The sequence below is a fragment of the Ahaetulla prasina genome, chromosome 9 (assembly GCF_028640845.1).
Source record: "Ahaetulla prasina isolate Xishuangbanna chromosome 9, ASM2864084v1, whole genome shotgun sequence".
Taxonomy (NCBI): Eukaryota; Metazoa; Chordata; class Lepidosauria; order Squamata; family Colubridae; genus Ahaetulla; species Ahaetulla prasina.
The window spans coordinates 5,967,712-5,982,989 of NC_080547.1; the positions used below are offsets into that span (position 1 = coordinate 5,967,712).

The 15,278-nt window shown below is 43.5% G+C and overlaps 1 protein-coding gene across 1 annotated transcript in view; it reads left to right on the plus strand.

Annotated features, from left to right (window-relative positions):
• Positions 1-2,066: 2,066 nt before the first annotated feature.
• The window catches only part of ZMAT4 (zinc finger matrin-type 4), a 130,824-nt gene continuing 117,612 nt past the window's right edge, over positions 2,067-15,278 (plus strand). The window contains exon 1 of the mRNA XM_058194645.1: positions 2,067-2,168. Within this exon, the coding sequence (XP_058050628.1) occupies positions 2,067-2,168 (102 nt within the window). The remainder of the gene's footprint in view (positions 2,169-15,278) is intronic.

The window sequence follows — 15,278 nt, forward strand, 5'->3', positions numbered from 1 at the left end:
TGGTGCATATGCTCTCAGTGTACATAAAAGAAAAGATACCTTCATCAAGAATCATTGAGGTACAACATTTAATTATAATCATAGAATAGAATAGAATAGAATAGAATAGAATAGAATAGAATAGAATAGAATAGAATAGAATAGAATAGAATAGAATAGAATTTTTTATTGCCCAAGTGTGATTGGACACACAAGGAATTTGTCTTGGTGCATAGGCTCTCAGTGTACATAAAAGAAAAGATACCTTCATCAAGGTACAACACTCGAGGGTACAAGGTACAAAGTACAACACTTACAACTTATAGTCATAGGATATAAATTTAACGCTTAATGGTACAACACTATGATAGTCATAGGCTACAAGTAAGCAATCAGGAAACAATCAATATCAGTATAAATCATAAGGATGCAAGCAACAAAGTTACAGTCATAAGTGGAAGGAGATGGGTGGTGGGAACGATGAGAAGATTAATAGTAGTGTAGATTTAGTAAATATTTTGACAGTACTGAGGGAATTATTTGTTTAGCAGAGTGATGGCATTGGGGAAAAACCTGTTCTTGTATCTAGTTGTTCTGGTGTGCAGTGCTCTGTAGCGTCATTTTTAGGGTAGGAGTTGAAACATTTTATGTCCAGGATGTGAGGGGTCTGTAAATGGATTTGGGGAAATAAAAACACAATCCCTTCCCCCTCCAACTCCAGGGCAAAGTAGGATGTGAGAAAGGAAAATTTGACGGTATAAGAAAAATTGCATGGATTCTCCGGCTGGTTACCTTTGATTGGCAAGATGGATTCCCTCCCCCACCCCCGTCTTGAAATGCATTTGGGTTGACACGAAACGTAACATTCAACTTCAAACACATCACTGCTTTTGCTGCGCTGGATACTTTTGCACTTATAACTTGTCCTTTTCTGTAAGTTCTCCTGAGATTGACAAGACTTGTAAAAGCTCTCTGACAGCAGAGGCTTCGGGGAGTTTGACAGTCTACATAATTAAGAGGCAATTTCTTCTTCCTTGTATAGTCTGATTCAGTTAGAATGCCCGTTTCGATTCGCTCTAATTGTGACATACACACCCCGGAAACAAAAAAAAATAAAAAATTGGTCAGAGCTTTTTTTTTTTTTTTTGCATTTATATCCCGCCCTTCTCCGAAGACTCAGGGCGGCTTACACTATGTCAAGCAATAGTCTTCATCCATTTGTATACTATTTACAAAGTCAACTTATTGCCCCCCAACAATCTGGGTCCTCATTTTACCTACCTTATAAAGGATGGAAGGCTGAGTCAACCTTGGGCCTGGTGGGACTTGAACCTGCAATATTGCAAGCAGTTGCTGTTAATAATAGGCTGCATTAGCCTGTTGCACCACCAGAGGCCCTGGTGATGTATGGGTTGATTACATGGGTTGATGTAAACCAGAGGTGAAGTGCTCCCGGTTTGGACTGGATCACCCGATCTGGTAGCAATGGCAGCGGGTAGTTTGGAGAACAGGTAGCAAAAATCCCTGCCCACCCCCCCACATGCCCAGCTGAGCCACGCAATCATCAGAGGTTGTTTTTTTTTTACTTTTAAAAGCATTTTTTCTTCAGTCAAAAAAATGCTTTCAAAAGTAAAAAAAAAAAGCCTTTCATGATCGCGCGGCTCAGCTGGGATTGTCAGAGCCTTTTAACAGCATTTTTTCTACAACCTCTTCGGCCGAAGAGATTGTAAAAAATGCTTTTAAAAGGCTCTGATGACCCCAGCTCAGTTGCCTGATCGTCAGAGGCTTTTTATTTTTTTTAAAGGCAAAAAAAATGCTTTTAAAAGAAAACAAAGGCTTCTGACTATCTTCGGCTGAAGAGGTTGTAGAAAAAATGCTTTTAAAAGTAAAAAAAAAAAAGTTGGCCACGCCCACCCAGTCACATTAACACCCCCCCACCAAGCCATGCCCACAGAACCGCTAGTAACAAAGTTTACATTTCACCACTGATGTAAACCATAGTTAATATCTGCCACCCTTACATGCCAAGGAGGTGATCGTAACAATCCCGGTCATGGTTATTGATATTGTTCTTTTCTTTTAAACAGATGAAGTCATCGGAGATCGATCAAGAATTATTCACAGAAAGTTACTGCCGGGTATGCAGTGCGCAGCTAATATCGGAATCGCAGCGTGTGGCTCACTACGAGGTAAGAGGAGCGATGCTGGAGGGTGCGGGAGAGCTTTGTGCCTGCTTTGTTGGTTTGTTGCAAATTGGTAATCTAACAGTGGGTTTGAAGGAAATATACAAAGCAGGAGGGTCCTCATTTTATGGCAGAACATAGAACATAGACTAATAGAGTTGGAAGGGACCTTTGAGGTCTTCTAATCTAACCGCTGCTCGAGCAGGAGACCCTATACCTGTGATGGCAAACCTATGGCACGTGTGCCACAGGTGGCACGCGGAGCCATATCTGTGGGCGCACGAGCGTTGCCCCAGCTCAGCTCCAGCGTGCATGTGTGCACTGGCCAGCTGATTTTCGGGCCTTCTGAGCCCAACGGAAGTCGGAAAATGGGCTGTTTCCGGCCTCCGGAGGGCTTCCAGGGGGATGGGGAGGCAGTTTTCACCCTCCCCAGGCTCCAAGAAAGGCTCTGGAGCCTAGGAAGGTGAAAAATGGGCCTAACGTGCCAAAAGTGGGGGGAGCGGCGGTGGTGGTCACGCACAGAGGGGCGTGACGCATTGAATTATGGGTGTGGGTACACACGCACACATCCCACCCACCCCCGCGCGACCCCCGCTTTTGGCACGCGACAGCAAAAAGCTTAGCCATCACTGCCCTCTACCATTTGAGACAAATGGCTGTCCAAGTCTCTTTTTGAAAGCCTCCAGTGATGGAGCACCCCCAACTTCTGAAATCGAGCTATTCCACTGGTTGATTGCTCTCATTGTTAGGATAGTTTTCCTTAGCTCTAGGTTGCTTCTCTCCTTGGTTAGTTTCCAACCATTGGTTCTTGTCCTGCCTTCAGGTGTTTTGGAAAATAGTTTGATCCCTTCGTCTTTGTAGGAGCACCTCTAATATTGGAACATTGATACCATGCCCAGTGGTGGGCGTGTCTTGGTGGGCGTAGTGTATCTTGGTGGGTGTGGCTTCGTGGGCATGGCAGGGGAAGGATACTGTAAAATTCCCATTCTCTCCCCATTCTGGGGCCAGCCAGAGGTGGTATTTTCCAGTTCTCCAAAGTACTCAAAATTTCCGCTACCGGTTCTCTGAACTGCTCATAATTTCTGCTACCGGTTCGCCAGAACCTGTCGGAACCTGCTGGATTTCACCCTTGATCAGTGGTGGGATTCAAATAATTTAACAACCGGTTCTCTGCCCTAATGATTTCTTCCAACAACCAGTTCACCAAACTGCTCAGAAAGCTAACAACCGGTTCTCCCGAAGTGGTGCGAACTGGCTGAATCCCACCACTGCCCTTGATCATGCCTCTCCTAGTCCTCAAATCAAGATTTCTTGATTTCAAATCAAGAAATGATGAGGGTAACTTCAAGAATTATTTCTGGACATCGGTTTTTAAGAAAGCTTCGGAGAAACTGGGACAAGTTTCCCAGTTGACAAACAATGAGGATGCTCAAGGGACCAACTTAGGATCTTTTAGAATCATCCAAACACTATAGGTAAAGGTAAAGGTTCCCCTCGCACATATATACTAGTTGTTCCCGACTGTACGGAGCGGTGTTCATCTCACTTTCTAAACCGAAGAGCCAGCACTGTCCAAAGACGTCTCCGTGGTCACGTGGCCGGCATGAGTCAACGCCAAAGGCGGACAGAATGCTGTGACCTTCCCACCAAAGGTGGTCCTTATTTTTTCTACTTGAATTTTTTTACATGCTTTCGAACTGCTAGGTTGGCAGAAGCTGGGACAAGTCACGGGAGCTCACCCTGTTATGTGGCACCATGCAACCCTAATGTTGTGCCTCGCCCGCCCTCCTCTCCTCAGCTGGGCCCCTCCCATCTCCTGCTATCTGAGCCAGAGACTGATAGTGAAGAAGAATGGCCTGGCACTCCAGGCCCCAGCCCTGGCACCATGCCCAGACAGAATGAGCAAACAAACCTCCCTCCTACAGCGTGTGAGCAAGAAGCCAGCCACGTGCTAGAATTGCCGGCAGCAGAGCAGGAGGACGAAAAGACACAGTGGACGGATCCCCGCTTCCGGAGAATGGAGAGGCGACGTCAGCAAAAGGAAGGGAGGGGCAGGCCTGGATAAGTGCTGAGTCATGGAGCCACACCCCATGGCCTATATAAAGGATCTGCTTTTTGGCATTCCTTGAGTCAAGCAAAGTCTCACCTGGTTGCTGAAGTCACACCTTGGATTCCTGCCTGCCCTGAGAACTCTGACAGGAATTTGGCAAAGCTGCAGAGGCTCTGTGGCCACGCTTGATACAGACTTCCCAGACCAGGCCGTCAGAGGAGGAGTGGGACACGACATCTAAAAAGATAGGCTTCATACCGCTTCAGTGATGATGGGGTGATGTTATCTATATTGTTTTAAGCCAATAGTGCCAAAATGGTCTTAAAGACCTGCCATGTTTAATCTTGAAAAAAAGGATACTGAAAGTGGAACTGATAATACCTTAAAAATTGGTCATACAACATAAGGTCCAGTTCTTTTGTGTGTCGTTATACACAAACACAAGTCTGGGATACTTTAGTTTAGATTCCTGTGCTAAGGAGGATGTGAGAGAGCCTGAATAGGCCTTCAAAGTCCACGTTTCATCTTCTGAAGTATTTAACTTATGATATCAAATCTTTATTATGGTCATAGAGCGGCATAAACTTAACCTACTGATTTTATGAAGCCACTATCAAATCTTTCAAACTTGCAGAAATGGTCTGACATTTTTATCTCCATCATCTACTCTGGTGATATTGTTTTATTTTATTTTTCATCGTCGTGTCTTCTGCAAAGGATGAGAATAATAATGACGAGGTTGTTGATGTTGGAAAAATAGTCACTTATCCCCAGCTGGGAAGAGATCTGACAAGTGGGGTTGGAGACCCTTTGCTAAAGCAGTATAATTAATTCTGATCAGTTACCCAGGAAAGTTAAGGGAAGGGAAGGGAAAGAAGAAGGGTTTTTTTGCAAACCGATCCCTGAGACTTTCAATACACATTGATATGACTCACCATCTGATCAATTAATGTAGCGTTTGATCCTCTCGGCCGGATTTTAACACATTCTCTACTGCAGGGGTCTCCAAGCTTTGCTAGCTGAAGGACTCTGGGAGTTAAAGTCCACAAGTCTTAAAGGGACCAAGGTTGGAGACCCCTGCTCCACTGGTTTTCTTTCTCATGTTATGAATGTCTGTCTAGAAGCATCTTATAGGAGTGGGCTTCAAAAACTTTAGCAAGGAGTTCTCTGCCCGGTTGCTGGGTGGGTGTGACCTAGCTGGCTTCCTGCACTGTAGTGGGGGAGGCATTTTTGCCCTCCCTGGGCTCTGGAGGCTTTCCTTGAACCTCTGGGAGGCTGTTTCCAGCCTTTCCAAACTTCCGGTAGGCCCGTTTTTTGCCCTCCCCGAGCCGCTGCGTGCACCTACACTTACCTGCATCCAAAACGGGTCTCATGGGGACTCCTGGGAGGGGCAGGGCAGGGTGGGCGTAGCCAGCCAGGAGTGGGATTTGGGAATTCTCCAAACTGCACAGAATCTTAGCTAGTGGTTCTCCCGAACCCCTGTGAACCCCCAGCAGCCCATCCCGGCGTCTTAGCTCAAAAGTGTAGTTTAAGCAGGCATCTTTGGAGAGCAAACACATTCGGAAGGGTTCCTTTTGAGAACGGATACGACAAAAGAACATATTCTTAAAATTAAACGTACTTTCTCAAGCAGCGTTCTTTAATCTGCAGAGTAATGCAGAATGGGTCATCATATATTTATACGAGGATCTGAGTGAAAAGCGATACAACCCCCATAACAGAGGCTTATCTGTCCATTGGTGGGGGGGAAAAATTGTACATAATAGGTCCCATTTGTTGCGGAGGGTGGCCTTAGGAATTCCTGCACTTTCTCAAGCTGTATAGCCCTTGTGCAGGGGTCGGCAACCTGCAGTTCTGGAGCCATATGTGGCTCTTTCATCCCACTGCAGTGGCTCCACAATTGATAGGATTTTCAATTAGGACAAGTAGAGGAAAAAGGACACCATGCTAGTTGGAGACTTTATGGTGTGGGAACTGGACTTCCGTTCGGCTCCAGAATTGAAGGAGGGGCTTCTGGTTAGGACTTTTGTGGCTCTCTGAGTGTTTAAGGTTGCCGACCCCTGCCCTTGTGGTATGGTCGGTGAAGCATATGCAACAGAAATTATGGAAAATCCCCACTTTTCAGATATTGTGGGTTGCTCATCACTGGAGGCTTTCAAGAAGAGACTGGACAGACATTTGTCTGGAATGGTATAGGGTCTCCTGCACAGGCAGGAGGGGTTGGACTAGATGACTTCCAAGGTCCCTTTCCAATTCTGTTATCCTGTGTCGTCTTCTTCTTCTAGTTGTGACTGATTGCTTACCATGTTGCATCCCTTCATTACCCGCTGTGGCCAATGGCTGAGAAAAGATGGACCACCCTTAATATATTGAATTTTTCGAACATTCAGCGACTTTGCCTTTTCTTCCTCCACTTTCCCTCCTCTTCAAATTACTCTCCCCAAATTTATTTTCTTCTGGAAAGAGGAAAAAGGGAGGGAGATACAACCAGAGCATTTCTATAGATAGTGGCAAAAAAAAAAAAAAAAGCAAAGGAGATTTTTAAGTATCCCTTCCGTTTCGGATTGTTCTTTTTTCCCCTGACAGTAGCCTGCAATTTTCAGCTTTAAAAAAAGGCTTAAAAGAAAAGAAAAAATAGCAAACCCGAAGGTTGATTTTTGCATTACGTTCGCTTTGTTTATCATTAGCTAATCAGGAATGCATTATTTGGAGGTAGATGCTAAGAGTTTTTCCCCAGAGGGAGAGCGGATATATTCAGCTTCGGGGATCGTTGTTGGAAATTTCACTAGCTTTGATTTAATATGCATTTGCGGTTTGTGTACTGCATGCAGAAAACGACGTGATGGGTATCCAGGTTAAATTATGTTTTTTCAGCCCTTTATATCAAGACCAAGACCGGGACGTTTCCGAATTGCTTAGGGGAGGAAGGACTGTGAGGAATGTGATGAATATGGAAAGTGAACATTTTGATATTTGGGAAGGATGGCTTTTGTCTTTTAATTTGCGTGATACTTGCCTTTATTCTGTCGCTTAAAAAAAGGAGTTACAGGTAGTCTGTGACGTAGGACCGTAACTGACCCCAAAATTTCTGTTCCTAAGTGAGACATTTGTTAAGTGAGTTTCACCCCACCTTTCCTGCCACAGTTGCTAAGTGAATCACTGCCGTCATTAAGTTGGTAACACGGTTGTTGTTTTTTTTAATTGAAAAAGTTTTAGAACAACAATTAAATTTTCCCCCCTCCCCTCCCCCCTTCCCCCCCTCCCCCCCTCCCTCCAAAACCCCTCCCCCGACTTCCCGGAGCAAACACAAGGTATAGTTCATTAAACAAACAGTCATACATTAAATTTTTAAAATCTAACACAATTATAATCCTTCTCTCACATAACCTGACTTCTTCCATTAAAATCAAAACAACATCCTTCATTCAAAGGCAATCCGAAATTTCTTAATCTGATATCTATTTTGAATATAATCAATCCAGTTCTTCCATTCATTTAAATATTTTTCTTGAGTACTGTCTTTCAAGAAGGCTGAGATTTTAGCCATCTCAGCCAAATTGGAAACTTTCAATATCCATTCTTCTATTGTGGGTAATTCTTTTTTCTTCCAATATTGTCCAATCAACAGTCTTGCTGCTGTTATTAAGTTCAAAATCAACTTAGTCTCAATCACTGTACAGTCCGTTGTTATTCCCAAAAGAAAAATTGCGGTAGGAACTTTATCTTCTTCTTCAGAACATTCTGCATAATCCACCAGATTCTTATCCAGAAAGACTTAATTTTCTTACAAGTCCACCATACATGAAAATATGTAGCATCATCACAATTACATCTCCAACATTTCGCTTGCATATCTGGATACATACATGATAATTTCTTAGGATCTAAATGCCATCTATAAAACATCTTATAAAAATTTTCCCTTAAATTCTGCGCTTGCGTAAATTTAACATTTCTAACCCAAATTTTTTCCCATGTTTCCAACATTATTGGTTCTTGAATATTCTGTGCCCATTTTATCATACAATCCTTTATTAAATCTCTTTCAGAATCTATTTCTATCAACACAGTATACAATCTCTTTATATGCCCCTGGGTTTGTTAAGTGAACCTGGCTTCCCTATTGATTTTGCTCGGTTGCAAAACGTGATCGCATGACCCCAGGATCCTTCATAAATAGGAACCAGTTGCCAAACGGGAATTTTGATGATGCATCCATGGGAAGATGCATCAGACGGTCCTAAAGTGTGAAAAATGGTCATCTTTTTCGGTGTCGTTGTAACTTTGAATCAGTGGTGGTATCCAGCCGGTTCTATCCGGTTTCAGGCGAACCGGTAGAGGCGACTGCAGGATGCCCCGCCCACCCGTGTGGACGTCATAATGTCCCATTTTTCCATTATTTTTGAGGCTCTGCGCATGTGCAGAGGGCCTTGCGCATGCGTGGAAGATGGCGAGTGTAAGCGGAGTGAGCGTGCACGCACATTTGCGAACCAGTAGGGAAGGTAAGTGAGTACCACGCCTGCTTTGAATGGTCACTAAATGAACTGTTGTATGTCAAGGATCACTATATATGATTATGTGTGTGACGTAGTGTAGCATGGATCTTGCTGGCTCCTTATGGAAGATCCTTCACCCAACATACTTAAAAATAGCGGTGCAGAAATGTATTTAGGAGGACCCAGATTGTTGTGGGCAAGAGGCTGACTCTGTAAACTGCTTAGAGAGGGCTGTAAAAGCACTGCGAAGCGGTGTAGAAGTCTAAGTGCTATTCCTTCCTTCCTTCCTTCCTTCCTTCCTTCCTTCCTTCCTTCCTTCCTTCCTTCCTTCCTTCCTTCCTTCCTTCCTTCCTTCCTTCCTTCCTTCCTTCCTTCCTTCCCTCTGCCCACTGCCAGCAGTTCGATCCTGACTGGCTCAAGGTTGACTCAGCCTTCCATCCTTCCATCCTTCCGAGGCCAGTAAAACGAGGACCCAGATTGATGGGGGACAATACGCTGACGGTAAACTGCTTAGAGAGGGCTGTAAAGCACTGTGAAGCAGTATACAAGTCTAAGTGCTATTGCTATTTATTTTTCTTCCTACTGTGTGTATCACAAGCTTGGTCATTGATGAGTGATGACAGCAGATTGTAACATTCCCCTTGACTGCTTAACACACTCACCGTCCTGCTGGCACTGGGTTGAAGAACAGTTTCAGGAATTGGGTATGTCTAGTTTAATGAAAAGAAGGACTAGGGGTGACATGATAGCAGTCTTCCAATATCTCAGGGGCTGCCCCAAAGAAGAGGGAGTCAAGCTATTCTCCAAAGCACCTGAGGGCAGGACAAGAAGCAATGGATGGAAACTCATCAAGGAGAGAAGCAACCTAGAACTAAGGAGAAATTTCCTGACAGTTAGAACAATTAATCAATGGAACAACTTGCCTCCAGAAATTGTGAATGCTCCAACACTGGAAGTTTTTAAGAAGAGATTTGTCTGAAGTGGTATAGGATCTCCTGCTTGAGCTAGGAGTTGGACAAGAAGACCTCCAAGGTCCCTTCGAACTCTGTTATTCTGTTAAGATTTATTTCTCTCTTCCTACTAATTTCCTAACAGACCAATTAACGCATTTGAATATTAGTAGCTCAGGTTGGGAGTTCGGCTGTTGGTTTGAGCTCCAAGCCTGGCAATTTGGTTGCAAATGTTTCATCACCATTCCAGGAGACAACCTCAGTGTGTTTTGAATTGTTACCCATTAATCAGTGGAACGATTTGCCTCCAGAAGTTGTATGTGCTCCAACATTTGAGATTTTAAGAAGAGATTGGACAACCATTTGTCTGAAATTGTACAGGGTTTCCTGCCTGAGCAGGGGGTTGGACTAGAAGACCTCAAAGGTCCCTTCCAACTCTGTTAATTCTCTTATTCTGGCTCTTGGCAAAGTGTTCCTCAGAAGGCAGCTGAAAGCATCAGCATTATTTTTTTTTCTGGTTTACAGAAAGATTATTTGCATGAATGCAGACTGCAAGTAGATTCCATTACTTATTTCACTTATTATTAGATAGCCAGTGTAGGAAGTTAGCACCAGCCCTTTCTTAGCAGAATGAAATATTCTAGGAAATATTAAAAAGGCAGAATATTACATTTGCCTGGATGAGAAATGGAGAAACTTGTTTTTTTTTAAGGCAGGAAGCAGACTCACTCTTAATAGCCCTCACCCTCCTCAACAGCCCACAGCAGATGTCAGCACTCAAGAGAGAAAGAGATAGCTAGGTCTACTCATAAGCAAATACCCTCAACTAAGATCCAACAAAGGTAGGATTAGCCCTTGACCCATCTAGCAACAGAACTCACCACATGGCGGCTGGGGAGGTTGCACCACCCAGCAAGGCTCAACCAAGCCTGGGACTCAAAAGACAACCTACAAAGTGACCCCTGCATGGCCCCACGGGAGTCTGACAACCAATCAGAATACAGAATCAAATTCAAAGCCCAACAGAGGGTATAAATCTCTCTCTCTCACCCCAAAGCCATTTTGCCCAGGACCTCAAAACCGTGTGGTCCTGTCCACCATTAAACCATCTTTCCAAGCAGTCTCCATGTTTCCAGCCTCTTTCTTCCCCACTTGGAACTGAACCCAAATGGACATTTCTTCCAACACTAGCAAGGTGCTGGCCCGGGAGTGATGCCATCTTTCAAAGCATTTTGTGCCCTGTCCACTGCAGATCTCGCACCTCCCTGGTTCCCTTGAGTGCAGCTCTTGATCATGGTCATGATCTCCACCCCTGCAGCAGGAGTGAAATGCTCCCGGTTCAGACCGGATTGCCCGATCTGGTAGTGATGGCGCCGGGTGGTTCGGAGAACCGGTAGCAAAAATCCCTCCCCACCCTCATGCCCAGCTGAGCTGCATGATCGTCAGAGGTTTTTTTTTTTAACTTTTAAAAGCATTTTTTCTTCGGCCGAAAAAATGCTTTTAAAAGTAAAAAAAAAACAGCCTCTGATGATTGTGCGGCTCAGCTGGGATCATCAGAGCCTTTTAAAAACATTTTTTTCTACAACCTCTTCGGCGGAAGAGGTTGTAAAAAATGCTTTTAAAAGGCTTAGATGATCCCAGCTGAGCTGCGCGATCAACAGAGGCTTTTAAAAGCATTTTTTTGACAACCTCTTCGGCTGTTGTAAAAAAATGCTTTTAAAAGTAAAAAAAAAAAAAACTGGCCATGCCCACCGAGTCACATTACCTCCCCCACCGAGCCACGCCCACAGAACCGGTAGTAACAAATTTTACATTTCACCACTGCCCTGCCAGTGAAGGAAAATCTTAATTTTTCACTTCTCAAGAAAAAAAGAAATCAGAAATGCTCCTGATTTTGAAATGTGGATAGCACAGAAAAGTGATAGAAAAAGCCTGGCACAGTAACTTGACTTTGTAGGAGCCGAGCCGATCAAATGCAAATCGAATGAACCGAACAGAAAAACAAAAGGATAATCTTTTTATAGTATAATTTTATTGGCAAGCATGTTCTCTAACTGCATTACACGCTACAGTCTTGAATTGCTGTAATAAGATTGCATACTGCGCTTACAATTTCTTCCTCCCATGCTCCTTGTTTCCCGATCCCTGCCCCGAAAAAAAAAACCACTTATGATAAAAAAAATAATTTTTTAATAATTTTTTATCTCCTATCGAATGCAGAACTAACCGTACCGGGGCTGAAATTCTTCTAGAAATGTTAATAATTTCATCCACATCCTTTCTTGGTCCAAGCTGTCTTCTGTATCAGAATATATCCGTTTTATATGCTACAGTTTTCTTTAAAAAAAAAAAAAAGCACGCTAATTGCTTTGCTGCTATTTTTCTATGCCTATTTCTTCATCGCTCAGCTTCGTTGCATTTTTTGGAAGGCCATAATTGTTACAATTGTGGAGGGTTGGGGAGAAGAAACACAAATGAAAATTTGCTCCATTTATTAATGATGGAGGCAAGGATCGCTTTAGTTCATCTCAATTTCACTTTCATCTCATGGCATCAGGGTTTTGATCCACTTCTCAGAGGAGTAACCTGGGTGGGTGGGTAAGGAGTCGGGTTAAATTCAGTCATACAGATGAACAGAGTTGGAAGGGACCTTGTAGGTCATCTAGTCCAACCCCCCGCCCAAGACTCTAACTGCCAAATTTCAGGCAGCCGGCGGTCAGCAGAAGTAGCCTGCAGTACTGCACTCTAACCACTGCGCCACCACGGCTCTTTGAATGAACAACTTATTAAAAACACTTCAACCATCAGAATTCTGTCCACCAACCCCAAGAAATTCCATAAACGAAGTAAAATCGCTCCCAGGGAGGGGGATGGGAGGGCAGGTGAATGGATTTGTTAAGTACAGACCCGACGACGCCTAACTGGATGGAAAGCAACAGAGTGTTCTTTTCGGTCTCAAACATGTTCTTTTCGAATGTCCGTGTTTATGCTAATAACTGTTTCCAACATTTGCCACCTGTTCTGCAGTCTGTGTGTTTAGCTGCCTCTCTTGGCAAAGATCTCAACCACAGATACGTCCTGCGTTGGAAAGTTGCTTGTGGTAGAGTTTGCTTTCTTTGTGTGTGTGTGGAGGGGGGGTTATTTTGATTTTTTTGCATTTACCATATTTTTCGGAGGGTGAAAATTTGGGTGCGTCTTATACACCGAATGTAGCCAAGAACGCAAGGCACGGAGGGGACAATGGTCTATGGCAATCCCTGCAGCCTGGAACAGCTGATTGGGGGTATTCCGGGAGGCCGAGCCACCCGCCAATCAGCTGCAGGTGCTGAATCAGGCTGCAATATAATGTGCTGAAGTTGACCTGGCTGTTCGCTATTTGCTGCAAGGACGTGTCAGAGTTTGCGGCAGCAATCCCATCCAGAAAGCACACACATGTAACTGATTCAGCAGGATTCAATAACTTCTCTTTATATATAATATAACACATGAAGTAAATATACAATACCAAAAGCAGGTTTTCCAACGTGGTAGTAAATGCAAGCAAAACACAAGCAGAGGAGAGGAGTTTCCATTTCAGTTTTGAGCAGCAGATTAGTTTAGAGCTCAGCACACACTCAGAGCTGCAGAGCTAAGCCACGCCCAGGCTCCAAACTGTCTCCTTGTTGCTCACACAGCAAATACTGTTTCAGTTTCCAAACAGCCCTCAACTCTCTCACAGGATGCTAGCCAGATGAATACCGATAAATGCCGGATGGCAGAGGCAGACTTTTTTTTTCTTATCTTCCTCCCCAAAAACTTATATTCCGGAGCGTCTTATACTCCGAAAAATGCAGTATATTAACTAAGGATGGCCTAAGATGAGTAGTAAGGCTTCTGTTAGGAGGCTGGACCATGGTGTTTCCATGAAATAGGTGGTCTTTTGTCCTATGGAGCCTATTTGAAATATTGAGAACTTGCCTTGGTTCTTTACACAAAATAAATAAAGTGCTATTGAGGTATAACTAAAAACAATTGTGCCATCAAATGACCTCTAAGAGGAATACTAGAAATATTCTCAAGCACCCTGAAAAATCAGATACAAAACCAGAAAACTTTTTTAAAAAAATGGTTTTGACAGCATTACTTAGGATCCTGTGAATAAAAATAGAATAGAACAGAACAGAACAAAACAAAAGAGTTGGAAGGGACCTTGGAGGTCTTCTAGTCCAACCCCCTGCCTATGCAGGAAACCCTACACCACTTCAGACAAATGGTTATCCAACCTCTTCTTAAAAACTTCCGGTGTTGGAGCATTTACAACTTCTGGAGGCAAGTTGTTCCACTGGTTTATTGTTCTCACTGTCAGGAAATTTCTCCTTAGTTCTAAATTGCTTCTCTCCTTGATTAATTTCTACCCATTGCTTCTTGTCCTGCCTTCAGGTGCTTTGGAGAATAGCTTGACTCCCTCTTCTTTGGGGCAGCCCCTGAGATATCGGAGCACTGCTATCATGTCTCCCCTGGTCCTTCTCTTCATTAAACTAGAGTCACTAGACATACCCAATTTCAGCAAATGCTATTTATATGTTTTAGCCTCTATATACACCAGCTTTTGAAGAAATGGCATTGTTTCTCATACCTGCTCTAAAAATCTTGCAATAAAATTATCCAGGCTGTATTGCGCTCAGATTTAACGTGGAGCCAGATTATTAATATGCACATGTAGTTTTTAAGCTGCTCTTTGAATATTGCTGCAAGGGCTTTAGCAATATTTGAATAACAATCCTAAAATGCACTATACATAAGCTAAGAGGAATTGTTTTCATTTTTTAAAAGAATTGATAAATATTGTATTCTGCAACTCTTTGCAATATTTAGGTGTCATAACATTCCAGGGATTATAAAAAGAAAGATAATTAAAATGAGATGGCTGCCAAATGAAAACAAAACAAGCATTTCTCTGACCCTTTGATGTTGGTTCCAAGGTTTTAGGTGTTTCTCTGAAAACTGCTATCTTGTCATAGGTAATTCCTCTGGGTATTGTCAGCTTCAGCATAAGGCTAATAACTTAAATGATCTTTAAAGCAATTATCTCCTTTTACTTGAGCCATATCGTTTGCCTGACGTTGGCAGTAATTTTGTTTTTCTCACGGAGTTTTCTTTAGCAAGATTTGTTGAGGTGAAATGAGTACCGTATTTTTCGGAGTATAAGATGCACTTTCTCCTCCCCTAAAAGAAGCTGAAAATTTGGATGCGTCTTATACTCCGAATCAGTGGTGGGTTTCAAAAAATTTTTTGCTACCAGTTCTGTGGGTGTGGCATGGCTTGGTGGGTGTGGCAGGGGAAGGATACTGTAAAATCTCCATTCCCACCCCACTCCAGGGGAAGGTTACTGCAAAATCCCTATTTCCTCCCAATCAGCTGGGAATTGGGAGGCAGAGAATAGATGGAGGCGGAGACAGTCAGTATTTTTACTACCGGTTCTCCAAACTATTCAAAATTTCCGCTACCGGTTCTCCAGAACTGGTCAGAACCTGCTGAAACTCACCTCTGCTCCAAATGTAGCCGAAAACGCGAGGCACAGAGGAGACGATGGCCTGTGGCAATCCCTACAGCCTGGAACAGCTGATTGGGGGTATTCCGG